General features: G+C 49.1%; 2 protein-coding genes across 5 annotated transcripts in view; one reads left to right on the top strand and one right to left on the bottom strand.

Moving 5' to 3' along the window:
* Window positions 1–27,434, bottom strand: part of RAB37 (RAB37, member RAS oncogene family) — a 65,601-nt gene that overhangs the window by 27,330 nt on the left and 10,837 nt on the right. The gene's annotated exons all lie outside the window — the stretch shown is intronic.
* Window positions 53–18,993, top strand: CD300LF (CD300 molecule like family member f). Of its 4 annotated transcripts, none has more exons than XM_065909354.1 (8): window positions 53–100; window positions 1,180–1,344; window positions 11,306–11,635; window positions 13,084–13,111; window positions 14,372–14,484; window positions 16,860–16,882; window positions 17,205–17,354; window positions 17,828–18,993. In XM_065909354.1, the coding sequence occupies exons 2-8, from the start codon at window positions 1,302–1,304 to the stop codon at window positions 18,044–18,046; spliced, it is 906 nt and encodes a 301-aa protein (XP_065765426.1). In that variant the 5' UTR covers window positions 53–100; window positions 1,180–1,301; the 3' UTR covers window positions 18,047–18,993. The 4 variants fall into 4 exon arrangements, with proteins under 4 accessions (XP_065765426.1, XP_065765424.1, XP_065765425.1 ...); XM_065909352.1 differs by having other exon boundaries at window positions 13,024–13,111; XM_065909353.1 differs by having other exon boundaries at window positions 13,012–13,111; window positions 17,891–18,993.

Below are 27,434 nucleotides of genomic sequence, written 5' to 3'. Positions count from 1 at the left end.
TCTTGTGCAAATAACCCTCCCGACACCTAGTCACTCCTGATAAGGACATGAGGGGCTCAGATCTCTCCTTGGGACTCACTCGCTCCTGAGACATCACCAGGTACGTGTGACGCACAGCAAAACTGGCTCCAAGAAAAAAAATCTGAGAAAGGTCTGATCCTTTCCTAATTTCTGGGCTTCATCCCAGGTCTTGCTGGGATTCTGATAGGGGAAGGGGTGGGAAGGATGACAACTCTGATAACACAGATTTGTCAGAAAAGGGGTCAGACGGGGGAAACTGGGGGTGCATCTTTTATTTCCACTGCATGAGGTAGTTATTACAAAGTGTGTGTCGAGGGGGTGAGGTGCTAGGGGGTGAATAGCCATGAACGATGAGCTGGTTTCTTCAGGAAGGTATACCGACAAGTTTCTGGAGGATTCAGACTAGAATCGATATTCACGGATGCTCGCCTTGTAAGCTGGGCACAGTGATAAGAGTTTCTGGTATGTTCTCAGGACAGAGGCCCCTCTTGTCCACTGGACCAGGAGTTCCCTGATCACATATTCCTACTCTTTGAGCCCTTTTCTTTTAGTAGGTAGTCTGTTTTAATGAATTAATTTACTTATTAAAAAATTTTTTTTTTGGTTGCCCCATGAGCCGTGTAGGATCTTAGTTTCCCAACCAGAGATGGAACCCTTGCCCCCTGCACTGGAACCGTGGAGTCTTAACCACTGCACCGCCAGGGAAGTCCCCGTCGTCTGGGTTCTGACACTTCCTCACCCTCTCCTTCCCATCTCTGGTCTAGCTTGGAATCTAGAATCTCTCCTGTGACTGTGGCCCAAGCCCCCCTGTGAATAAGCAGAATTCCTGAGCTTCCGGGCTCCTGAGCATTCAGCTATGCCTGAAATCCCACATGTAGGCCACTGTGTCCATCAGTCTTGGCTCTCCACAACTTCTGCCGTGGTACCAGGCTCCCCCAGCCCAATCTTCCCACCAGGGGAAAGGACTGAGGAAAAGTCACTCAGACCCAGCGGGTCTGCAACCTTCAAGGCTGAGAAGGAGCGGAGTTCTCCTTTTAGAGAACTGCTCGAGGCTCCGGCCAGGGAGGTATTTCTCAAAAGCGTATTCACGATCGCTTCTTGCATGGCCTTGAAATTTCACCCATCCCACCTCCTTCCGCTTTTCATCTCGTTCGCCAGTGGGAAAGGACCGAAGGAGGAAGTCCGAGAGTGAGAGTAAGCGAAAGCAGAAGGGCTGGAAGTGAAGGAGGCTGCCGCTGGTTCTCCCTGACACGCTGCACCCGAAGCCGTGCGAAGACAAAATGCACCTGCTGCTGTTGTTCTGCGTCTTCCTCCGGTTTTCAGGTGAGTGGGGCCTGGGTCTGTTCGCCCACGGAAAGTTGATGGGGCAGGAGGAAGTGGCGGGCAGAGGAAAGAGGGGGCTCAGCAAGGCGCCCTACTGAGGCGCCAGCTCTGTTTCTGGGTAGTTCCTCCCAGCTGTGAGCCTGTGGGTTTCATCCACTCAACCCTGCGCTCAGGGTTTCAGGATCCACACGGCCAACACAGAAAGGTGGAGCGTGGTCTTCACAATGAAGCCAGCACCAGGCATCACTCCTGACCCCTGGGGGCTGATCCTTCAGGACGGACGGACTGGGGGCCGGCACTGGTTGGGGAGAAGCAGAGGGGCCCTGGTTGCTCAGGAGAGATGGGGAGTATGCACCCCCTGCTCCCACCTTCCAGAAAGTGTTATGAGCACGGGAAGGCTCTGGAGAAGAGGTGAGGGTGAAGCGGACCTGGAAGGAAGGGAAGGAGGGGATTTGCCTGATAGAGTGGAAGAGCTGGTTCTAGGCTTTCGGGGAAGAAGGAAATAGAATGGAAAGGTTGAGAGAAGGTAAGCTTGGTAGGATGAGGAGGAAAAAGGGGCTAGGATATGAGCAGAGACAGAGGGTTGAAGTCAACTTGAAGTTGATGGAGACCTTTTTGTTTTTTGGCCATGACATGTGGGACGAGGGATCTTAGTCACCCAACCAAGGATCGAACCCATGGTTAAGACTTGTTAGAAGTGCAACTCTTAACCACTGGACTGCCAGGGAAGTCCCATGGGTATCATTTTGATTAAAAGTCAAGGGGGTTTTCTTGGCTTTGACAGAGCTCAGTGTCTGAGCACCTTCTCTCTCTAGAGTCAGCCTCTTGTTGATCTCACCTCCTCTCTGAGATGACTCCCGTTTCTGTATCCCTAGCCTGGACATCTCTCTGAACTCAAGAATCTTCTATCCAGCTCTCCATTAGACATCTTCACTCAGATGTTGACATTTCATTTTTTTTTTTTTGTCCACGCCATGAGCTGTGGGTTCTCAGTTCCTGGACCAGGGAAGGAACCTGGGTCCCCGCAGAACCTCAACCACTGGACCGCCAGGGAAGTCCCAGATGTTGACATTTCAGACGTGGCCTGACCACATCTCCTCCATCAAATTCCTTTCTCTCTCATCTTTGTGTTTGGCAACTCCGTCTTTTCAGGTTCTTGAGCAGAACCCAAGGGGCATCCATCACTTCTCTCATATCTCATAGTGATCCTTTGAAATGTAAGCCAGATCCTTTCTCTTCTCTGGTCAAAACCGTCAAATGACCTCCATCCTAGAGTACAAATCCAAAGTCCTTACAGAGGCTACCAGATGGTACCATCCGGGTCTCCCTCCACACCATCTCCCGGTCTTGTCTTCCACTCTGCTCCCCCTGGCTCAACCCACTCCAGCCATCCCAGCCTCTCAGATGTTCTTTGAACATGCCAGGCACACTTCTGCCACAGGCCCGAGGCCCTTGATGTTCAATCCGCTCAGTGCTGTTCTCCAGAGAGCCAAGGCTCCTGTCCTCACCTCCTTCCCATCTTTGCTTCTCACTGAAGCCATCATTGATGACCCTAATGAAAACAGCCATTCTCTGGACTTCCCTGATGGTCCAGTGGTTAAGATTTTGCACTTCCACTGCAGGGGGCTTGTGTTTGACCCTGGTTGGGGAAATTCCACATGCCACGTGGTGTGGCCAAAAAGAAGAAGAAGAAAAAAAAGCAATTCCCTTGCATTACTTTTCTCCACGGTTTATCCTCTCCCTCCCCACACTTTGATAGAATATAAACTTCAGGAGGACCAGGATTTTGTGCTGTTCTGCAATGACAGGTGCAGTTGAGACAAATAGTGAGACAAATAGTTGAGACAAATAGTGAGATAAATAATGAGTGAATGCATCTAATGGACAGGGAATAGTACGATTGCTGTAATACCCATCCCATCCCATCCCACCCACTGAATCTTTGTCCTTCTACTTTCATAAAATCAAACAATTGAGGCTGTTAACATTACCTGGAGAGGACATTGCTCATGGGATTGTAAAATGGTACAGCCACTTTAGAAAACAGTTTGACATTCTTGAGAATATTAAACATGTGGTTACCACATGAGCCAGCAATTCCACTCCTAGTTGTATATCCAAGAGAATGGAAGACATATGTCCATGTAAAAAACGTGTATGCAAATGTTCATGGCAACATCATTCATAGACGCTAAGTAGTGGAAACAGTCTAAATGCTTGTCAACTGATGGATGGATAAATTAAAACTTGGGGTGCTCATACCATGGTGTATTAGTCATAAAAATTAATGAGGTACTGACACGTGCTACAGTCTGGATGAATCTGGAGAACATTAAGCTTGGTAAAGAATCCAAACACAACAGGGTGTATGTTGTATTATTCCATGCATATGAAATGTCTAGAAATATATAACTTCATAGAGACAGTAGATTAGTGGTCTCCAGGGGCTGGGGAGTGGGTCAGGAGGAGGGACCCCTTCATATGGGGTCTCTCTTAGGGTGATGACTGCGTTCTGGAATTGGTGGTGATGTTTGTACTGCTTCCTGAGTATCTCACAAAACCGCTGAACTGTACAAATTAAAAGGGTGAATTGCATGATGTGTGAATTATATCTCAATAAGAAAATAATCAAAGAGCAGAGAGAAGAGTCAGGAGCAGTTATGGTCTCCTGAGAAAACTTCCTTTGGTTGCCTTTGGGTCTGAGGCTCCGGAAGGCGTGGCAACCGGACAGTCCTTTGTGACCTGTGACTGTTTTCCATGGTCTGCTTTGATCGTTCAGTCCATCAGGTGTAGAAATGAAAAGGATACTTATAACCAGCGATGCATGCTGTGAGCAAAGCTAAGCGCCATGCCCCGACTCAGGGGGCGGCAGGAGCGCCTTTGATGGGGTGGGCTTAGAAGGAGCCCTCTGAGGGGGAGCCCCCTGTGCTGAGACCTGGAGGACAAGAAGGAGCAGGTACTTCAGATCCAGGAGGTTTCTCAGGCACAGGGGACAGCAAGGCTCTCACATGGAAATGAGCTTGACCTCAGTAAAGCTGAGGAACAGAAGGCCTTTGTTGCAGGCGCCACACGCTCCTGCTGGGGCCGATTGGGAGGTTCTGTGCCGTGTGCTCTTTGAGACCCCGTGGACTGTAGCCCACCAGGCTCCTCTGTCCAGGGAGTCTTCCAGGCGAGAATACTGGAGAGGGTTGCCATTTTTTTCCTCCACGGGATCTTCCTGACCCAGGGATTGAACCCACATCCTCTGTCTCCTGAGTTACAAGCTGATTCTGGATCCACTGAGCCATTGGTGGGGAGGTTGCTTCTATCGGTTAGGGGAAAAGGTCTTAGAGGAGCAGAGAGACATGTGGCTCGTGGGTGGCTGGAGATGGCTTGTGGATGCTCAGCCTTGAGTTTCGGTGTGGAAATGGAGGAGGAAGATCTGGGGTGAGAAGTTAGGGGACAAATTGAAAAGCAAGGTGGGGAAGGCACATAGAGGGTTTTGTTCTTCCCCTTGACATCTGGAACAGGGGAACTTAATGGCGAGCGGATGCGAGAGTAGCGCATGTGCGTGTGGTTTGGGAGGGATTAAGGCAGAGCAGGAATGTTTGTCTGATGCGGAACAGGCACAGCTATGTTGATAAGAACCTAGTCGCCAGTGTGAACCTTGGCGTCAGCCTGTGACCAGCCTCGACCATAGAGCTTCCGATCACAAGCAACACATTTAACCAGCACTGCTTCCTTCTTCTCGAGAGCTCACTGTTGCAAAAGTGCACAGAAAACAACCCAGAAACTTTCCACTGGGCTTTATAGCAATTCATTTTCTGTGAGAAGCAAGACTTTTAATGACTCTCTTTTGTGGCTCAGTGGTAAAGAATCTGCCTGCCAATGCAGGAGACGCGGGTTGGATCCCTGGGTTGGGAAGATCTCCTGGAGAAGGCAATGGCAACCCACTCTAGCATTCTTGCCTGGGAAATCCCATGGACCGAGGAGCCAAGTGGGCTACAGACCATGGGGTTGCAAAAGAGTTGGACATGGCTTAGTGACTGAGCAACAACAAAATTTTTTTTTTCAGAGAAAAATTAGCTGCCTTGTCGCACTTGAGCCTCACTGTAGGTGGTGGCAGAGGTGGACCAGACCCCACATGTGTTGACCCAGAGTGGAGACTAGCAGATGTCCCCTGCTGAGCTGGAGACAGGCTCCAGTCCCGCCTGTCGCTTACTGACACTGAGTCAGTCACCTCCCCGCTGCAGCTCGATTTCCACCTGATCTAGGATTACTCTTCATCATCCAGGCTGTGAGGGGCCATGCCCCATGACGGTGCTGCTTCTTGGAGCTCCGGGCTGCCTCTGGGGGCAGGATGGTTCCCCAAAGCAGAGCCAGAGCTCTGCCAAGGTTGATGGGGAGTGGGCACCCCGAAGAGGGGTCTGAGAAGGGAGTGGATAGATGGTTCAAGGGTCAATCATGTCTGACTCTCTGGGACCCCCACAGACTGTAGCCCACCAGGCTCCTCTGTCCATGGACTTCTCCAGGCTAGGATACTGGAGCAGGTTGCCATTTCCTACTCCAGAGGATCTTTCCGACCCAGGGATTGAACCCACGTCTCCTGCATTGGCAGGCGGGTTCTTTACCACTGCACTACCAAGGAAGCCCAAAATTAAATGCTCTTTAAGCCATTGGAGTCGTGGCAACTAAAGATGAGGTGGCTGTCTATGTTAGAATCCTAGGGCTCTGGGACAAATGACCACAAACTTAGGGGCTTAGAAGGACACAAATTTATAATATCACAGTCTAGAGATCAGAAGTCTGAAACGAGTCAACAGGACATTTCTCCTGGTGGCTCTAGGGGGAGAGTTCAACCCCTCGACTCTTCTAACTTCCAGAGGCTGCCCGATCTCCTTGGGATGTGGCCCCGCATGCCCGCAGCCCCCTCTCCACAGTCATCTCTCCTTCTCTAACCCTGACTCTCCTGCCTCCCTCTGATAAGGACTTTCCTTAATTCAATCACACCTGCACAGACCCCTTTCGCCATGTAAGGCTGATTGTGTTCACAAGTTTTTGGGGTTAGGACATCTTTAGGGGCTGTTACTCTGCCTACCACACTATTAAACAGCCCTGTCCGGACATTTTTGTTTTTCCTATGATATTGAAAGTAATAAGTGCTCATTATTGATACTTGTGAAAGTACAGGAAAAAAAAAAAAGTGAAGTACAGAAAAAAAATGAAGAATTAGGAAAAATAAAAAACCTGATGTCTTTCTTAATGCTCAAGGCAACCAATTGTTTACATTCTACCTTATTTTTTTCATCTTTTTTATGCATTTTTAAAAGTTAGTTGATATTACACTGTCTATGGTTTTAAAAAACCCTCATTTTGACTTCATAGGAGAATTTTCCGCATAATTAAAAACATTTCTAAGCCGCATTAGCAGTGTTTGCATTACTTCATTATGTACTTATTTCCCCAGTTGATAGAAGGGGGTCTTGTTTCCTTTATTTTTGCTAACTGCATAATGAGTGTTTGTGCACACCCCTTTTGTGTGCCTCTCTGACGGTTTCCTGAGGAGTAAATCCTAGAAGTGTCATTACTGGCGCAAAGGGCACGCCTGTGTGTGACACATGAAACTGCCTCATGGCTTTCTGTGTGTTTGGACCCGTTACCCTCCTTCCAGCGTCTCCTAGCGCCTGGCCCACCTGGCCTCGGTCAGCGAAATGCGCGTCATCAACATTTGGTTGATTTGATATGTGAAAAGTGGTGCTGTCTTCCACATTTCTTGTTTGTTACGTTGTTTAAATTAAACATTTGAATTTCATTAGCCACTGAATTTCTTCTTTGTGACTTGCCTCTTATCTCTCATCGGTTTCCCACATGGAGTCTTAAATGTTTTCCTTCTATACGTTCTTAATCAAGAGACCTTACTGGGAATAGTATCTCCTCCCTGGTGGTCCAGAGGTTAAGCCTCTGACTTCCAAGGCAGCGAGTGCAGGTTCGATCCCTGGTCGGGGAGCATGCCCCGTGGTCGAAAAGTCAAAACATAAAACAGAAGCAATACTGTAACAAATTCAATAAAGCCTTTAAAAATGGTCCACATAAAAAAAATCTTAAAAAAGAGAGAAACACTATTAATCCTTCTCTATGTTATTCGCTCTAAATATGTCTCTCAGTCTGTTCTTTGTCTTTTTAGCCTTTTTTAATTGGTCCGTCCAAGTGCTATCTTTGCATGTAGTCAGATTCCCTACTGACTCTTTGTTTCCGGTCGTGCGTTAATTTCAAGTTTCAAACCTGCTCCCCGTCATCTAGAGATTTTATAAATATTCACTGGTATTTTCTTCCAGTTTTAGAAATGCTCTCCTGTTTTATGCTGACCTCCTTAATCTCTCTATGTGTACCTGATGGAGTACACGAGAAGTGACAGGAGAGGGTTCTGTCCCACCCTCCCCGTCCCTGCTTGCCGTTTTAGTTTTCTATACTGCTGCTGTTTAGTTGCTAAGTCATGTCTGACTCTTTGTGACCCCATGGACTGCAGCATGCCGAGGCTTCCCGGTCCTTCACTATCTCCTGGAGTTTGCTCAAACTCATGTCCATTGAGTCGATGATGCTATCCAACCATCTCATCCTCTACCGTCCCCCTCTCCTCCTGCCCTCAATCTTTCCCAGCTTCAGGATCTGTTCCAATGAGTCAGCTCTTTGCATCAGGTGGTCCAAGTATTGAAGCCTCAGCATCAGTCCTTCCAATGAATATTCAGGACTGATTTCCTTTAGGATTGACTGGTTTGATCTTCTTGCTGTCCAAGGGATTCTCAAGAGTCTTCTCCAGCACCAAAATTCAAAAGCATCAATTATTTGGCACTCAGCCTTCTTAAAGGTCCAAATCTCACATCTGTACATGACTACTGGAAAAGCCATAGCTTTAGCTATCTGGACCTTTGTCAGCAAAGTGATGTCTCTGCTTTTTAATACACTGTCAAATCTTTTCTTCCAAGGAGTAAGCATCTTTTAACTTTGTGGCTGCACTCATTGTCCGCAGCGATTTTGGAGCCCAAGAAAGTAAGACCTGCCACTGATTTCACTTTTTCCCCATCTACTTGCCATGAAATTATGGGACTGGATGTCATGATCTTAGTTTTTTGAATGTTGAGTTTTAAGTCAGCTTTTTCACTTTCCTCTTCCACCCTCATCAAGAAATTTTTTAGTTTCTCTTCACTTTCTGCCATAGTTTTCTGTGGTATATATAAAATTCTTAAATAGACTAGGTCTGTTTTTAGGCTATTGACTGTGTTTGATTGAGGCCCTTACCTAATCTTGTTAGATTACCAAGATGGCTTGTTTATTAGGCCTGGTACCATTTTAATATCTGGTAGGCAAGTCCTTACTCATTGCTCAACTTTCAGATGTTAAAAATTCTTGTCCCTTCATTTATTCAGATAACCTCTAGCATATATTACATATAATATTTATTACACATGCATGCATAGACATGTATATACACATATATACTACACCTATTTGTAGACAGAGGTTATCTGAAAAAAATGTATATGTTCTAAAAATGTTCTGGGGGGTTTTGAGTTAAATCTTTAAATGTATTTGGGAAGGAAGAAAATTTTTGCAATATATAGCATTTTCATTCTGAATTATAGCTCTTTTATGCATAAAACTTTATGTCAGTAAAGAAAATTTCAAAGTGTTTGTGTATGATTTTTTCCTATAAGTCCTAATTGTTTCTATTCAAGGTATTCCTTGATATTTAGTACACTTTTATTGCTATTGTAAATGAGCACTTTTCCATTTTGTTTTCCAATTACTTGTTAGTGGTTTACAGGAAAGCCACTGATTTTTAATATGTTTATTGTGTTTTTAGCCATTCTACTGAATTCTATTAAAAATGAAAATCCTTTTAAATTGAAGATTTAAATATTTTCCCTAAATGTTATTATTTCCCCCCAATATATTTTATATTTTTCTGTGTCTCACTACGTCGGTCAGAATTTCAGAAAATAACATGTACAGATGGATAACACGTACGGAAAAGTGGATACAGAATCAATGTCTGGGTTGACAATTATAAAGTATACACTGATATCTCACAATCATTGTGGTATTTGCTGAGGCTTTTACTTGATAATCTTCATCAGATAAAGGAAGTTCTACTCTTAATTTGCTAAGAGTTTTTAGAAAATCAAATGTGTGTTGACCATGTGGCCTGTGGTCAGGGCTGGAACCTGGGTCCTCTGCATTGGCAGGCAGATTCTTTACCAATGAGCCACCAGAGAAGCTTCTCTCAGCTTCATTAATTTTTATTACCTTCATTATTTCCTATCTTCTAGTTTTTTCTTTCTTTCTACTCCTCCTTCTGTTATTTTGTTTTAACTTTTGAAATAAATGTTTGACATAAGTCCTTTTTACTATTCTAATACATGCATTTAGTGCTCTAAAATATCCCTTTGCAGAACACAACTGGTCTGCCGGCAGATGGGTCTGGGAGGCCCAGGCTAGATTGCTATTGTTTAAGTTAAAGTTTCAAAGAGAGATTTCACCCAGATTTGGAGCTACTCCTTAAAAGTGTAAAGGTCTGAAACCCCATTGCCTGCTTCTTGCATGATGACAATGGGATAAGCGCCCCCCCCCACCTACCAGCGCCCACCCCCCCGCCCCATTCAGGGGCATCTGCTCTCCAGACTGCCAAGGTCCTCACCACTTTCCAGGTTCTGACATCAAGTACTAGTGACAGCTGCCGTTCTTCATGATGCTTGAAGTGTTGTTTCCTTACAGTAAAGAAACATTTCTCTGTATCTCCAATCTTTCAAAGATGAGGAAATGAAAGAAAGAGCAAGAAAATCATATGTATCAGAAAATGCTGCTGCTTTCTCTGTAATACTTGCCTTCCTGCAGGGCTGTAGTATTCAAGACAGTGTGGATTCGCATTGTTATTGCTGTTCAGTGGCTAAGTCACGTCCAACTCTTTGTGACCCCATGGCCTGCAGGTCACCAGGCTCCTTGGTCCTCCACCATCTCCTGGAATTCGCTCAAGTTCATGTCCATTGAGTCGGTGATGCTCTCTATCCATCCTGTGCCACCTTCTCTGTTTGCATTCAAACCTTCCCCACATCAGAGTCTTTTCTAATGAGGTTACTCTTCCCGTCAGGGGGCCAGAGTATTGGAGCTTCATAAGGATAGATCAATGGAACAGAATGGAACATCCATAAAGAACTCACATATTTGCTGTTTGACAAAGCAACCAAAGCAATCAGTGCGAAGAAATGGGATCTGGGTAATAAAAATTCCAGAGCACCGGGAAACCGACTGGCATTACTCTTTTGGTCAATTTCAAAGGTGGGTCGGGAAGATCCCCTGGAGAAGGAAATGGTAACCCACTCCAGTATTCTTGCCTGGAAAATCCCATGGATCGAGGATCCTGGTAGGCTACAGTTCACAGGGTCACAAAGAGTTGGACAGGACTGAACGACTTCACTTTCACTTTTCCACTTTCCTACCAGGCTGGTTTACTGTAGAACCAGTGGACACAATTAGAACCTTAGGACCAGTTTCTCCAGAGCTGGGTGATGGGGATGTTTCCCCTGGGCCTCCTGAGGTCGTCAGCACAGAGTCATCTTCTGTGCAAATAGGTCATTTGCTCTTTCCTCCCCATCAGAGCAGAATAACACTGGGATGACTGCAAATGGACACTGCTGGAGTGGAAAGACTTACTGGCTACAGACAGGGGGAGAGGGGTTAATTATAGGAAGGACACTTGCTCTGGGTCAATGTTTTTGTTTCATTGAGATCTGCAGTTCTGCTTTCATGGGATTTTCCTGGTGACTTTGGCTAGAATTTTGAAGGACAAAAAGTCTGTCTTGATCAGTTCCTTGACTGTTACTCAGCTCAGGAGACCCTTGTGTCTGGTTGAAGTATTCACAATGCAGGAGGCTGTGGCCCTGCCCCCAGGGCAGGAGGTGACAGGTGCATGGATTTGTATTTCCAGGCTCATCTGCCATCTCGGGTCCCAGAGCAGTGAGAGGTGCGGAGCAGGAATCACTGACTGTGCGGTGTCGATACGACCCTGGGTGGGAGACCTACGTGAAGTGGTGGTGCCGGGGGGCCAACTGGGGCAGCTGTCGGTTCATCATTAAAAACACTGGATCAGAGAAGGAGGTGAAGAAGGGCCGCGTGTCCATCAAGGACAACTGGAAAGACCGCTCATTCACCGTGACCATGGAGAAGCTCAGGCTAGACGATGCAGACACTTACTGGTGTGGGATTGAGAGAGTCGGAGCTGACCTGGGGAACCGAGTAGAAGTGACCATTGACCCAGGTGAGAGTCCGTGTCCGTGTGGACGTGTCTCTTCAGGGCCTGCTCTGTCCAGGGACCCAGCTGGCCCTCAGAGGGAATGTCACGGGGTGGGGGAGTCCTGAGGTCTCACGGAGCCCCCGCTGACCACATGGGCTAGGAGGGGCAGGGCTTCCCCTCGACGCTCTCCTGGCTCCAGGGCCTCCTCCGGGATGGGATCAGGCTTTCCCGGCACCTTGGTTTCCTCTGCACATTCAGAGCCCGAGTCTGTTCCCAAGGAGATGAAGGTGGTGGTCCCAGTGTCAGCCCGTGGGCCAAGGGACCCTCCTCTGTGGCACCTGGAGCCCCCGATTCCTGCCAGTGCTTTCCTGGGACCCCTGCTGCCCTTGGGGTGTTCCTGCTCTTTCGGAATTCAGGCTTGGGTCTTCAGAGCTGCCATGCCCACCGCGAGGTCCATATCCCATCTCAGGGGGAAGACGCAGCCCAGTGGGGTCTGGGTCTGGAAAGGGCTCCACAGTCAGAGGGCTGCATTTCCAGTGGGGTCTGGGTCTGGAGGGGGCTTCACTGTCAGAGGGCTGCATTTCTGGTGCCTGAAACCCCATCAGGAGCCATTTGTACATTTGGGATGATTGATGCTCTCTTCTTAAATCCTTCTAAATGCAAACACTCCTGGGCATGTTAGCTCAGGGATCTTGGTTTGACATAATTTATCTACTGGGCTCTGCTTCTGCTGGCCCTCAGATAGATGACACCAGCTCACGGGGTACCTGTGTGGCAGGGGGGCCGGGTACACAGTCAGCAGTCACCGCCCCACCCCCACGCTCACACCTGGAACCTGTGAGGCTCATTCTACTTGCAAAGTGCAGCATGTTCATCATCTCATCCAATCCTGACAACATTCCTGAGAACTATCCCCATTGTGGGAGCTTAATAACGTCCTCCAAGGGGAGGCTCTTCCTGAACCTCGGGACTTTGCTCAGGGCTGGTTCTGACCTTTGACGTCGCAGACCTCGGCTATGTCAGCGGCCTGGTAGCCCCCAGTCTACTCCCGTCCTTGTGGATGAGTAGATGGGGGAGGCACTGGCCGATGCCCCGGCATAAGCAGCTGGAGCGTTTGGATTCAGCTGCCCTCCAGCTGCCCTTGGCCTGAGGCGACCCTGGGTCTCTCTGACCTCCCTGGACCAGTGCCAGCCCCACTGCCTCTGAGGCTCTGAGTCTCCCAGAGGCCAGGGAGATATGAGCAGTCCGGGCTGTCTGCCCCTCCCTTGGCCCCGCTCCAGACTCCTCAGGGCAGGGCGGCCCATGCTCCCCAGACCCCGACCCCCCAGACTCAGAGGCACGTTTAGGGCGGCGGGCGGGCGAGCAGGCAGAGTGCTGTGTAACCTGGTCTCTGTGCCAAGCACCGACTACAGTGCCGACCACCACGCCCACCACCTCCACTGTCACCACAAAAGATACTGTTTGCTCCTCAGCTGAGACCGGCCACAGCTCCGACAACAGGTAAGCCAGCTCCCATGCTGCCGTTCCCCGTGGACCACGGGGCCCAAACTCCTCGGAAGGGGCACCCTTTGCAGTCCCAGGCCCCAGTCAGAGCTTGTCTCTGCACTCCTGGGCTCCAGGATGCTAGGGTCCCCTTTCACTTGCTCTCACAGCTTGGGAGGCCAGAAATGAAACCAAGGTGTGGGCAGGGTGGCTCCTTCTTGGGACTCTAAAGTAGAGTCTGTCCCAGGCCAGTCTCCTCACTTTTGGGGGCTGCCGGTAAGCGGAGAATTCCTTGGCTTGTGGCAGCATCACGCCAGCCTTGGCCTCGGACATTACATGGCCTTCTCCTTGTGTGTCTGTGTGCCCCAATTCCCCCCGCTCCCAACTCCCGCTGCCTTTTTAAAAAATATATTTATATATTTGACTGCACTGAGTCTTAGTTGTGGTTTGTAAACTCTTAGTTGCCAGCTATGGGATCTAGCTCCCCGACCAGGAATTGAACCTGGGTCCCCTGCGTCGGAAGGGAGGAGTCTTAGCCACTGGACAACCAATTTGTCCTTTATAAGGACACCAGTCACTGAACTCAGGCCCATCCTGATCCAGCATGACCTCATCTTAACTTGACGACCTCTGCAAAGATCTTGCTTCCAAACGGATCTCAGGTTCTGAGTGAACTACCGGAGGAAGGACACTGCACAGGGTGCAAGCAGAGAAATAGGAAAACCTTGTCAGAGGCTTTGCCTCACAGTTGCTGTTCAGTCTGCAGACCCACAGAAACACCGTGTGCAACCCTCCTCTCCATCTTTTTTTTTTTTAAACCCGAACTTCCCTGGTGGTCCAGCGGCTAGAACTCTGTGCTCCCAATGTGGAGGGCTTGGGTTTGCTCCCTGGTTAGGGAGCTAGACCCCACGTGCTGCAGTTAAGAGTTTGCCTGCTGTAGCTAAGACTTAGCGGAAATAAATGAGATATTTAAAAAAAACATCTTTGGAGAGCTCCCTGGTGGTTCAGTGGTTAGGATTCCATGATTTCACTGCGGAGGGTGCAGGTTCAATCCCTGGTCAAGGAACTAAAATCCCATAAGCCCTGCAGTATGGCCAAGAGAAGGAAAAACAAAATCTTTGCGGGTACCCAGGAGTAGGGGTTTCCCAGGCTGGAAACCACAGCCCTGCAGTCAGAAGGTCTAAAGGTGTGCGGCCATCTCTGCCCCCATGTGGGTGGGATAAGGTCAAGGGGGGAGGTGATCCAGCACCTGTCATTTGCAGCATCTGTCGTTTGCAGCAATGACGGCCTGGGGCTCAGTGTCCTCCTTCCTCTCATCTTTGCGGTGTTGCTGCTTCTCTTCATGGTGGCCTCGCTTGTGGCTTGGAGAATGGCGAAGAGACCGAAGAAAGGTGAGGGGACTGGGCTGATGCTGGGCTGGGCTGGGTAGCAGTGCGTGGGGTTGACAGCCTGCGTGGTCATCCCGGAGCCTTCGGACCCACGGATCGCCCGCAGACTCCGGCAGGGTCGCTGTCCCGAAGGCCACAGCAGCTGGCGGTTTGAGGAGCTGGAGCTTGGAGGTGAGCCCAGGAGCTTTCAGTTTCAGGTCTGCCTTGAACATCCCTCCTTGTTCTCCTTGCCTCTTTGCTCTGCCTCCCTGTCTATTTCCTGATTTGGCTCTTTGTGGCAGAGGTGACGATGATCTTAGGCAGGCAGCCCTTCTAGGGTACCCAGACCCTTTAGAGTCTTGACCACCACTTCCTGTGGTTGTCACGGAGGGACTGAATTGACATGAGGGCAAGGGGAAAAACCCACAGGAAAGTATGCACACATGAGCGAATGTACACACACGTGTGCACGAACACATGGACGTGCATGCACGCACTAACACAGCCCGCACATGAACGCACACATGTGCTTGCTCACACATACCCAGTCCTCTGGGTTTTCTCAGAAGGGTTGGTGGCCACTCCTGTTTTTATTTATGTATCTATTTGTGGCTGTGCTGGTCTTCGCTGCTGCTCAGGATTTTCTCTAGTTGAGGCGAGCAGAGGCTACTCTCTAGTTGCAGTGCACAGGCTGCTTATTGCGGTGGCTTCTCCTGTCGCAGAGAACAGGCTCCAGGGCGTGAGGGCCTCAGTAGTTGTGGCTCCTGGGCTCCAGAGTTCAGGCTCAACACTTGCGGTGCATGGGCTTAGTTGCCCTAAGGCATGTGGGAGCTTCTGGGGCCAGGGATCGAACTCCTGCGTCTTTGCATTTGCAGGAGGATTTTTTATCACTGAGCTACCAGGGACAACCCCAGGCCTATTTCTGCTCTTCTTCTTCTCCAGCCTTTTCTCAAGCTACCCTCCTTGTTCTATGTAAATTTACCCTTTAGGGAAGGGCCCCTGCTCATGAGTCTGCACTTGTCAGTCATGAGGTTTGGCCTCAACCAACCCTTTTCCTGTCTGGCTCCACTTCCACATTCTTGCAATAATTGCACCTTCTCCTTCTCGGAATCCAGCGGGACCCGATCCCTCACGGGGCCCTGTTTAACGCTGCCCCTCCCCACAGCCTGGGGAATCGTGTAGTTTGGGAAGAGGGGAGCCTGATTCTTGGCTCATTATATTTTCTCCCAAATGTATTGTCTGTGACCTAAATACATTCTGTCCCCCCTAAAACCCCGGGGGCGGGGGTGGTTTATATTCTTTCTCTGTAGTCTCCAAAGCTAGGTGCAGGAGATGGCAGGGACATAAAGAAATAGGAACCACAACTGAAAGCTGGTCCATACAGTGTTGACTCAGCTCAAGCGCTTAGAACAGCTTAGAACAATCCTGTCTCACGAGCAAGTTGTACTGCGGGAGCCCTGGTGCGCCTGAGCAGCCAGCACCGAGAAAGCATAGGTCGGGTTCGGCCACCTAGCAGCCCCCATCCTACCCGAGGACTAACCAGAATTCAACGGGACGAGGGTGTTGCTCTTTTGTGCTTTAGTCGTTCAGTTGTGTCTGACTCTTGTGCGACCCCAGGGGCTGTAGCCCACCCGCCTCCTCTGTCCATGGGGTTTTCCCAGGCAAGAATACTGGAGTGGGTTGCCATTTCCTTCTCCAAGGGGGTCTTCCCAACCCAGGGATCAAACCTGGGTCTCCTGCACTGGTGGGCGGATTCGGGTGATGAGACAGACATAAATCAAATACCCTGGGAGCCTGCAAGGGAGGGATTCGACAGCCTGGGTAGCTGCAGAAAGTAGGTGTGACTTGAGTTGACCCCCGAAAGATGACAGGCAGTTCGAGAAACAGTGGAGTTATGAGCAGAACTCCAGAAGTTATGGTCTGAGCCAAATCCCAGAGGAGTTGATAGCTGGCAGGGCCACCTGAGCAACTGATCACACAGTTCTGCGATGTAGGGAGTAGATGAACTGAGCTCTCCTTTTTTATCATCTGAGGATGAGAATTAGGACTAGGTCTCTTCTCAGTGGCTCAGCAGTAAAGAATCTGCCTGCAATTCAGGAAATGTGGGCTTGATCCCTGAGTCAGGAAGATCCTTTGGAGTGGGAAATGGCAACCCACTCCAGTCTCCTTGCCTGGGAAGTTCCATGGACTGTGGGGCCTGGTGGGGCTACAGTTCATGAGATTGCAAAGAGTTGGATGCAACTGAAAGACGGAGTGTGCACGCGTGTGCACGCACACACACACACTCTCACGCTTTTCTCTGAGCTTGAAGCCTAATTCACTTCATTTCTTCCCCAGACCAGGGGGCACGGCTGAGTGTCTGAATGGGCATTCTAACCCTGGTTGTTTTTGTCTTTTAGCTGCTGGGACATCCCCAGTGCAGGTAAGAGAGACCCAAGGTCAGAGCAGAAAGACTGGACACCTTGCCCCCTTCTTGTTTTCCATCTCCCAGGAGCACCGAGGCCCAGGTGCCTCAGACAATCCCCATGCCCAAGTGCCTGTATGCTCACGATCCAGCTGCAAGGGCTGGGAAGGGGCCCGGGAAGATGCTGGAATCAGCAAGAAGGGGGGGAGCTTGGGAGGGGGCAGGCGTGGGAGGCTGAGAGGAAGTGGAGGTTGCAGGGGAAGCTGGGAGCGGGGCGTCCCGGGGAACCAGCAAGCCACGTGTCTCTCCGTGGAAGAGGAACCTGTGTCTCATCTCCTAGGTGCGTCAGCCCCCGGGGAGCGACATAAGCTACGCAGACCTGAACCTGCCACAGATTGAAAAGCCCTCTGGCTCCTCCCGGAAGAAGGCCTCTGGGAGGGCCTCCTCCTCGCCCCAGGCCTACTTGGGGGACGGGGACTATGCCAACACGGTATGTGCTCAGTGGGGCTGCTATGGGGTTCGGATCAGACCCGATGTTGCCTCCTCCTTTGAGGATGGGTTTTCTCTCGCCCACGTGGGAAGGTGGGCTCTGAGCAAAGATGCAGCCACTGAAAGACTGGCTGGCAGAGCCCCTGTGGGCTTTTAGCCTTTGGCATCACCTCCGTACCAGACCTCAGCACTGGAGGCTCGGAGCCCGGTCAGACATGGTTCATATGCTGGGTGCGGCCGAGTGACCCGGTATTCTGTGCAAAATGGGCTGCCCTGGCGCAGAATTGAGGGAGAGCACCTTCTGCTATGACCGGAGCTCAGGGTGCCCGGCTGAGTGGAGGGAGGAGGGGCTGGAGGGCCTGGGAGAAGCCTCCAGAAGTCTTGGAGGGTCTGTCTCCCCGGGGTCCTCCAAGGTCTCCACGTGTGGGCAGCCTCCGGCCAGCACCTCTAATCCCGAGGACATCTTCACTGCAGGCTGACGTTTTCAGGGACAACGTCCCTTACACCCCTCTAACCCCGAAGACGTCTTCACTGCAGGCTGAGATTTCCAAGGACAGCATCACCTACGCGGCTTTGTCTTTGGACACCTTGGATGAACAGCCGACCTACAGCAACACGGAGCACCTCAACGGTCCCCCTCCCAGCAGGATCCTCGAGGAGGCCACGGAGTACAGCGTCATCAGAAAGCCTTAGCCTCGGCCCCAGAGCCCCTCTCTGAGCCCCCTGGAGACCTCTGATGAGTACCTTCCTGTTCCATTCGTCTGCTTTCTGCCCTCTCTGTCCCCTCGGGGGCCCGGCCACTGGCTGAGGTCTCTGACTGATGCAGCTGGCACCACGGCCAGCTCTGGTCTGATGGCTGGGGGTCTGGTCTCAGGGAGCTTCTGAGAGTTAGACAGAGGTCTTTCCACATCCCGTTCTCTCCCACACAGCTTGAGACAGGCTTGGGGATACAATCCGGAGCTGCTGAGGGAATAAGCGGGATGATAATGGTAATAACAGGAATTCACTTCTATTTATTGCTTATCACGGGTGGTGGCTCAGATGGTAAAGAATCTGTCCGCAATGCGGAGACTCTGGTTTGATCCCTGGATTGGAAAGATCCTCTGGAGAAAGGAATGGCAACCCACGTCAGTATGTTTGCCTGGAGAGTCCCGTGGACAGGCTATAGTCCACAGGGTCACAAAGAGCTGGACACGACTGAGCGACTCACACTTTCACTTTATCATGAATGGTGGGCTGAATAATGGTTCTTGAAGTTATTCGCATCCAAAGTCCCAGAACCTGGGAACATTACCTTCTGGGGCAAAAGGGACTGTGTAGATGTAATGGAGTCAAGGATTTGGGGATGGGGAGACTATTCTGAGTTATCCAGTTGGGCCCTAAATATAAGCTCAAGGGTCCTTATAAGCGGGAGGTGAGAAGGTCACAGAGAAGAAGAGAGTGATGGTGGTAGGAGCAGAGGTCAGGATGATATGGGCAGGATCCAGGGAACGACACAGCCTCCAGGAGCTGGAAAAGGCAGGAACGGAGCCTTCCCTGGGGCCCCCAGAAGAGTCAGTCTGTCCGACACCTTGACTTTAGCCCAGTGAGACTGATTTGCTACTTCTGGCCTCCACAATTATGGGAGAATAAATTATTATTTTCACGAAGCCACTGTGTTTGTGGTAATTTGTTACAGGAACAATAGGAAAAATGTACTATTGTGACAGGCACTCATCCCTAAATTCTTTACCTGTAGTAACTAATTTAATCCTTGCTACAACCCTAAGAAGATACTTTCATTACTGTCCCCACTTTCAGATGAGGAATCTGGGTGCAGAGAGGTTCAGTGACTTACCAAGTTTTACCCCCAGCAAGTGGCTAAATTGAAATTTGAACTTGGGCATTTTGGATCCAGAGTCCAGAGTCTGGGCCACTGCCTGGACTGTGTGTATAATAAGGAGGATAATATGTGTGAGTGTGTGTGTACCCAGTGACTCACAGAGGGATAGTCTGTGAGTATCTATAGATGCTGTCTGGTGGTCCGGTAGCTAAGATTCTGAGCTCCCACTGCAAGGGATCTGGGTTCGGACCCTGTTCAGTGAATGAAATCCCATATGCCACAACTAGGAGTTCACATGCCACAGTTAAACATCGAAGATCTGCATGCCATAACTAAGATCCAGCACAGCCAAATAAATAAAAAGAAATATTATAGATGCCGGACTTACTGTCTTTATTCTAGGGTCCCGACACCTCTCTCTCTGGAATCCTGGTTCCTGTCTCAGCTTGTCATCTCCATGGTTACCAAATTAGTCCAGTCCCTGGCCTGGAGTCCCTCTTGTTCTCTGCCCCTGAGTCCATCCTCCTCCCAGCAGCCAGAGGGATCTCTTTAAAGCACAGGCCCGATCACTCTCTGCTTGTCGCCTCCTCGTGGCTGCTTCCATGGAACCACGGGGGCCAGGGGTCCTAGGATCCCCGTCTGCCCCAGGACCCTCCTTCTGGCTGCTCTTCCCCAGACTTGCCCCGCTCTGCCCACACTGGCCTTTCTCCTGTCCATCTAACTTTTAATCGCCTTAGTCAGCCTTTAAAATAGGCATCTACCAGATATATCTGTGGATATAAAGTTTTTTAAATCCCAGATTCCAGTCATCTGGATAGATGGCATTCTGAAAAGGGACCTTTTCATATCCTTAGAGATGGGGTTGGCTAGGCCCTGATATTTGTAGACTTTGTCCAGTCCATGCTATAGCTAGCCAGGCAGAGCGGACTTCTGAGTGGTGGTCCTCACAGGAGGCACTTAGGTTCTTCCGGTGTTGGGTCGTGGCTGCAGGAATCTGTCTTGAAACCAGCCCAATTTGTCCAAGCCTGAGAGTGCTGGGCAAATGGTCGGGGTGGGGGAAGGGAGGCAAACATGTGCAAGAGGGCTGAAGGAAACTGTTTCTTAATGTTTAGAGATTACCATCTCGGTGTTGTCTCAGCCGTATCCGGCTTCTCCACAGAGGCTTTGCTAAGGCAGACTTTGGGTTCTGGGCTAGCACCTTTATTGCAAGGGAGAGAAAACTCAGATAAGGTTCATTTGGCCTCAGTGAGGGTGGCACTTAGCATTTCCCAGGAAAGCACTCTCTGTTAGGACAAACTCCAAGATGTTTAACCACTCAGTTCCGGTTGAGTGCCCAGTTATTTATAGCCCGACAAAGGTGCCGGAGTTTCCCTCCTTTGGTTTTTGAATCATTAATATTTAAAGATCCCACTTTATAAAACATTGGAGGGTTTGAGTGTTCTCCTTTTGAGAGAAGGCGTGTGTATTTCTGGTTTTCAGAAGACAGAGCCCACCACCCTTTTTTTAAAAAAAGAAAATGAAAGTACAGCTGATTTACAATGCTATGTTAATTTCTGTTGTACAACAAAGCGATTCAGTTGTACATATATATTCTTTTAAAACATCCTTTTCTCTTATGGTTTATCACATAAACCTAGCTCCCTGCGCCATTCAGCAGGACCTCGTTGCTTACCCGTTCTGCGTGAGTTTGCATCAACCCCAGACTCCCCGTCATCCCTCTCCCACCCTCCCTCCTCCCTGGCAAACACAAGTCTGCTCTCTATGGACTGAGCCCTTCTGAGAGTCAGGTTAGCGTCATACATGATTAATATATATACATTGGATTGGGACTTGCCGGAGGTCTGATTCTGTGCTTCCAAAGCAGGTTTGATTCCTGTTTGGGGAATTAATATCTCACATGCCGTATACCATGGTCAAAAAGTTAAAAAAAAAAAAAAAAATATATATATATATATATATATATATGTTAGACAGAAGTGGTGCTGAAGGCTACCTTTGTTGGATATGTTGAAAACAGAGTTCATAGCCACTGGATCTTGGAAGGGCCAGGCAGCTAAAATCAGTTGATTTTATGCGCCAATGATTTTTTATTTAATTTTATTTTTTAAAGACGAGCAAGACTTGTTAAGAAGCATACTGTTTTTTTAAAGTCTTTATTGACTTTGTTACGATATTGCTTCTGTTTTCTATGTTTTGGTTTTTTGGCCAAGGGCCATGTGAAATCTTAGCTTCCTGACCAGGGATTGAACCCCCACCCCCTGCCTTGGAAGGGGAAGTATTAAACACTGGATCACCAGGGTTGTCCCTCACATATAAGAATTTTTTAGACCAGGACGGACTGATATCGTGGTCAGGCTTTTATCTTACCAAGTAGGTGTATTCTTACCCAATATAATTGGAATTGTTAACGGTTTGTTTACTGGAAAAGCTGGTTTTATCAAGGAATCACACAAAAGATATATTCTTTCTCTAAATGCTTTCTTTGGCTCAAAATATCTAAATGTGTCATCATTGGCTATTAACAGTGTCAAGATGTAAATCTAAGCGTTGTCTTCACTGATGAATCTGCTGAAAAAAAAAAAAGGGATTACTCGCCTTTTCTGCACAAACTACACACATTGTATGGTCCTGGAGTTTCTAGTTCCAGTTTCCCTGACGTGGAGCAAGACATTCTCGATACTGATGAAGCAATCTGATTGCAAAATCCTTTTTCATTTTTATGCTTTCATTATGAATATTTTACAGTCTTCTCCCTCATTTCTAATTTGCTGTTAAAAAATGATATTCTTTAATTGAGTCTTTCTAAAACACTCGATTTATTTATTTATAAAATAAAAAAATTTTTGGTCGTCCCACACAGCCTGCAGGGTTATTGAACCAACCACGCCACCTGCAGTGGAAGCTTGGAGTCTTAACCACTGGATTGCCAGGGAAGTCCCCTCAGTTTTGTAGAAGTAACTTTTTTTGTTTACACTCCCTGCCATTGGTCAATACTGTTTCTGGTTTTACTCTTAATTGGTTTGTTCATGGGTGAATTCATCAAATTGCATAATTATAATTCACAGGTATGACTGGCCTAAACAGGTTTGGACCTGGATGCAGTTGACTCTTGTTAAACACACATCTCAGTGGGTGATGCATGAAGAGCAGAAGCAAGCGGACCTTCAAGAGAACCTGCCTGTTGCCACCGGCACCAAGACAGTATTTTCACCAAGAGATCGAAAGGTGTTGGTTGCTGTAATAAGTTGGTTAAGAAAGGGATTGGTTTGGAACTAGTGGTCCGGGGGTTAAGACTTTGCACTTCTACTGCAGGATTCAGGCCCTGGGAAGGGAACTAATATCCACGTGACCTCGGGCATGGCCAAAAAAAAAAAAGAACCGTTTCTACTAAACCATCTGTTATGACCATAGTTTCATAAAAGAAAGGACATGTGAGCGCCCCAAATCAGAACAGTAGGCGGAGCTTCCCACAAAGGACAATTGGTGACTTTGGGCCAACACGGATTTATACTGTGTCTGTATATAACCTACGAATTGACTAATGCTCTGTCAAGGTCGGTGCTCATGTATAGACTAAGAATTGTCAGCCACTGACTTTGTCCACATTGTTCTCTAGACGTGGATTCTCTTCTTTAGGTCCAGCTAGTGTGGTCTGTGCATGTGCGCTAAGTCGCTTTAGTTGTGTCTGAATCTTTGCGACCTCATGGACTGTAGTCCACAGGCTCCTCTGTCCATGGGGTTCTCCAGGCAAGAACACTGCAGTGGGTTGCCACGCCCTTCTCCAGGGGATCTTCCCGATCCAGGGATTGAACCCGCGTCTCTTTCGGTTCCTGCACTGGCAGGTGGGCTCTTTACCACTAGCGCCACCTGGGGAGCCCAGCATCCCCCTAAAACCTCCTAGTAACTTATCACCTGAATGCTAAGGCTGTCACTCATGAGGGCCCTGTGACCTTACATCAGTAGGGAAAAGAGCCGCTTCAGTCCCTCAGATTCCCCTGCCCAGCATAAGCCCTTCCCCGGATAATCCACCGGGACGACAAACTCACACAGCCCTGTCCTGGGTGGGTGCAGTTCCAGTATCAGAGGTGACTGGCTCACTGGTTTTACTAAAGAGCCTCTAAGGACAGGTTCAGAGTTAGGGAGCGGGTAAGACTGCTCCTGGGGCTTCTCTGATGGCTCAGACTGTAAAGACTCAGCCGTAATGCGGGAGATCTGGGTTTGATCCCTGGGTCTGGAAGATCCCCTAGAGAAGGCAATGGCTAACTGCTCCAGTATTCTTGCCTTGAGAATCCCATGCACAGAGGAACCTGGCGGGCTACGGTCTATGGGGTCACAAAGAGTCGGATACGACTGAAACGACTAACACTTTCCCTTTCAAGACTGTTCCTAAGGATCAGAAATAGACAAGAGACATTCTGAACTCTTGTGTGATAGAAAAGCTGCTCTTAGCAGAAAGGAGGGATGTCTTGTCTTATGTTCCAAAATAAAAACTCCACCCTGGGGACTTTCTGAAACCTCCCACATCCTCCCCATCTTCAGTCACAAACACAGATACCCCAAGTCCCACTATTCATTGCTTTATTATTATCATTATTTTTGGCCATGACACAGAGCATGTGGGATCTTATGTTCCCAGCCAGAGATCACACCTGTGCCCTCTGTGATGGGAGCTTGGACTCTTAAACACTGCACTGTCAGGGAAATCCTTACCTCCATCAATTGTTTCATTTTAAGTTTTATTGGGCAGAGGATAAGATGGTTGGATGGGATCACTGACTCAATGGACACGAATTTGAGCAAACTCCGGGAGATGGTGGACAGAGGAGCAAAGTTGGACACAACTTAGTGACTGAACAACAAGTTTTAATGACATTTTGGTACAGGCTATGTCTACATAAGATGTGCATTTGTTTTAAAGGATAGGGAAGTAAACACTTCCTATTCACCATCCTAGTGAAGAAATGGAGTGTTACCACTGAACTCACCCAGCTCATTGTGTTTTGCTTCTTCCAAGGAAGACTGTGCTGGCCTATGGTGCTGTAAGCTTCTATCACAGCCCCTGACCCACTCCTCTTGCCTTCATGTTAATTACCAAAGCAGTCGGAGGAGCTGGTCTTCATTACGCAGCATTCTATACTAAATTAACGAATCTACGTACAACCTTTCTATCTTAATATGACTTTTCTCCCTCAATAAAGCTGCAAGCCAATGCCTGACTGTGCCTTTTTGCTCTTTAAGGATCTGGTGATGCTGGGAGGGCAGCCTCATCAAGTTTACTTGCAGCATCCCCATGCAGAATGCTGCCCTCTGTCAGAGACGGTGAGGGTTTCTGTGACAAGGAAGCAGCAGGTTACAGCCCCAGGTCTCATCCACGCTGCCCAGTGCCAGCCCCCTGGTCACTGGAAGGAGTTGCAAAGTTCAGACGATGTGCTCATTTCAAAAGTTCACATTGCCTTTGCAAGATTAGCAATAAGCCACAAAAGCAGAAGGACTGAACACCGGAGACCCTTGTCCTCCCACTGAAACACCCTGATGCCTGTTGCCTGGCAAATGAAAGTAGGACCAGTAGAGAGATAATCCACCTAAAAATAGCTGAGACGTGACAACAGAAGTGAAAGTGGAGGCAGATGATGGAGATTCTTCCCTGGAGCCATCTTGGTGTCCGTAAATCTTGCTGTGCTTTCCCGTGGCTATTATCCTGTGGCTGGTTATTTAAATTAAAAAAAAAAAAATGTTGAAATCCAGTTGACCTACAGTTTTGTGTTAGTTTCAGGTATGATTTAGTTATATATATATATACATATATATATATATATGTGTGTGTGTATATATATGTATATATATGTTCTTTTCCAGATTCTTTATCATTATAGCTTATCCTGACTCTTTGCAAATCCATGGACTGTAGCCCACCAGGCTCCTCTGTCCATGGAATTCTCCAGGCAAGAAGAGTGGAGTGGGTTGCCACTTCCTTCTCCAGGGGATCTTCCTGACCCAGGGATCGAACCTGGGTCTCCTGCACTGCAGGTGGATTCTTGACAGTCTGGGCCACCAGGGAAGCCCTTGTGGATTATTAAAGATTTTGAGTAAGTTCCCTGTGCCGTACAGTAGGGCTTGTTTATCTTTGGCAGTTGTGTTTTTATGGAGGCAGATCCCCAGGGGATGATGTTGCTCCTCGGCCCCGGTGAACAGAGGCTCATTGCACCAGGCCTACTTTTCAGCGGTGTCTGGGTAGCCCCAGGGCTGGGGTTCTGTCTTTTTCTTTCTTTTTGTGGCTATGCCACGTGGCATGTGGGGTCTTAACTCCCCAACCAGAGACCACACCAGCGCCCCCTGCGGTGGAAGCACAGAGGCTCCCTTAACCACTGGACCACCGGGGAAGTCCCAGGGTTCTGCCTGTTTCTTGCTTACTTGCTGGGTGGCCTTGTACAATCACAGAGTGTCTCTCGGGGTCTGTTCATCCCTCTGCCAGACGGTGTTTAACCAAAGGGCCACAGGCCCTCTAGCCTGTGATCTCAGAGTGGCCGAAGTGACCTTTTGGTTCCCAGTGTGTGACAGCTTGGGCCTCGCTGACGTCTGTCCAGCCAACCTCAGCTCTCTCTGAGAGGTCCCCCAGGAGCTGCTGCACAGGCCCCATGGAAGGCTCCTTCGAGGCTTTTTATTTCTTTAGAAAGCTGGCCCTGGGGAGGAATACAGCTCACTTCTTGGCCACTTTGCCCAGAGCGTAAGATCACCTTTCTCCGGCTCCTCACAGCTCATCTGAAGCCAGGCATGGGGTGAGGCCAAAAGAAAGGAGGGCACACCCAGAGAACAGCTCAGGACTACTGCAGAGACCTAGGCTCGGACCCTGCAGGGGGTCCTATTTGACCGCAGCAATGGTTACGGACGGATTTTGTAAGTCTCAGCGCAAAATAACAATATGAGGCTCCTGTACCAAAATTGAGACTCTCGAAATGGGGAGAGTATTAAACCAACACTAAACCAGCGGAGTATTAAGCCCATCACAGGGCCCTTCCAGGTGTGGGGCTGGTGTGATGGCCCAGGCAGGTCGCTTGCCCATGAAGCTGACCCTGTTTGGCTCGCTTTTCATCTGCTTTTGTGAATCCATGGGCTGCTCCCAGCTTACCCCTCTGCCCCTCCCCCCTGAAAAATCCAGGCTTCTTCACCCCACTTGACTCTGACCCCAAAATGAAAAGGAAGAGCTTCCCTCCATTCCAGCCTGAGGGTCACCTCCTGCATCCTCATCCCCTATCCCCCACCCCCGCACCCCCCTATAAGCCTCCTTCCTGGGAGATTGGAGGCTGGGTCATCCTCCTCCATAGGAAAACCTACTCCCACCCCCAGGGTGAGGTCTGGCTCCATAGCCCCAATAAACCAGTCCCTTTAGAGGGTGACGTCAGTTCACTTCCGGAGTCTGGTCATTAAGAAACTGAGTTGGACTCTTTAGTCTTTAGCAACAGCACGAGTGAGACACAGCTAGCCTAGTTTAGGCGGGAGAGTGACGAGTTCAGTCCATTTCTTTTTCAGTCCCTTCTCGCTAAAAACACTGAAAAGGTCCTGTGATCCAACTGGGATTACCATAGGGCATCTGTCGTTGCATGAGCCCGCAGCTAACATCACCCCCATTCTCCTGGGAAACTGTTCTCTTCCACCCTCCATCCCTAGGGCATGGGTGGTTCTGACTCCACCTTCACGGGTGACATGACCCGTCCCCGCCCAATGAGCATTAGCTCTAGGACTTTTTATGTATTTATTTTTGCCTGCACTGTGTCTGCATTGTTTTCGCACGGGCTTTCTCTAGATGCAGCCAGCAGGGGCTGCACCTCATGGCGGTGCCCGGGCTTCTCACTGTGGTGGCTTCTCTTGTTGCTGAGCACAGGCTCTAGGCTCCCGCGCAGGCTCATGAGTTGCTCCTGGGCTTCAGTAGTCGTGGCTCGTGGACTCTGGAGTGAGCGCTCCGTAGTTTGGCTCCAGGCTTAGTTTCTCGGCAGCATGTGAACTCCTCCTGGACGAGGGGTTGGACCCATGTGCCCCGAGTTGTCAGGTGGATTCCTAACCACTGATCCACCAGGGAAGCCCAGGTCCTTGGCACTTTTGAGTTTGGATGTTTTTTTGACATGGATCTTTAGAGATGCTGAGGGAGCGGTACCAGCTTTGCTTCTCTGGATCTGACTCCGCCATGCTTGGGCCATACATCTTTGCTCCGGGCACGTCTCAGAAGAAACCCCCACCTTTCTTGGATATTGGACTTGAAGAGAT

This window comes from Muntiacus reevesi, chromosome 18, assembly GCF_963930625.1.
Source record: "Muntiacus reevesi chromosome 18, mMunRee1.1, whole genome shotgun sequence".
NCBI classification, from domain to species: Eukaryota; Metazoa; Chordata; class Mammalia; order Artiodactyla; family Cervidae; genus Muntiacus; species Muntiacus reevesi.
This window is presented reverse-complemented; position numbering and strand designations above follow the sequence as displayed.

Excerpts from the sequence above, each read along its gene's own strand:
- CD300LF (XM_065909351.1), top strand. The coding sequence starts at position 1,302 with ATGCACCTGCTGCTGTTGTTCTGCGTCTTCCTCCGGTTTTCAG. Across the intron at positions 11,636-13,011 it reads AGAAGTGACCATTGACCCAG|CACCGACTACAGTGCCGACC; the intron begins GTGAGAGTCCGT and ends CTCTGTGCCAAG. Across the intron at positions 17,355-17,827 it reads ACGGGGACTATGCCAACACG|GCTGACGTTTTCAGGGACAA; the intron begins GTATGTGCTCAG and ends TCTTCACTGCAG.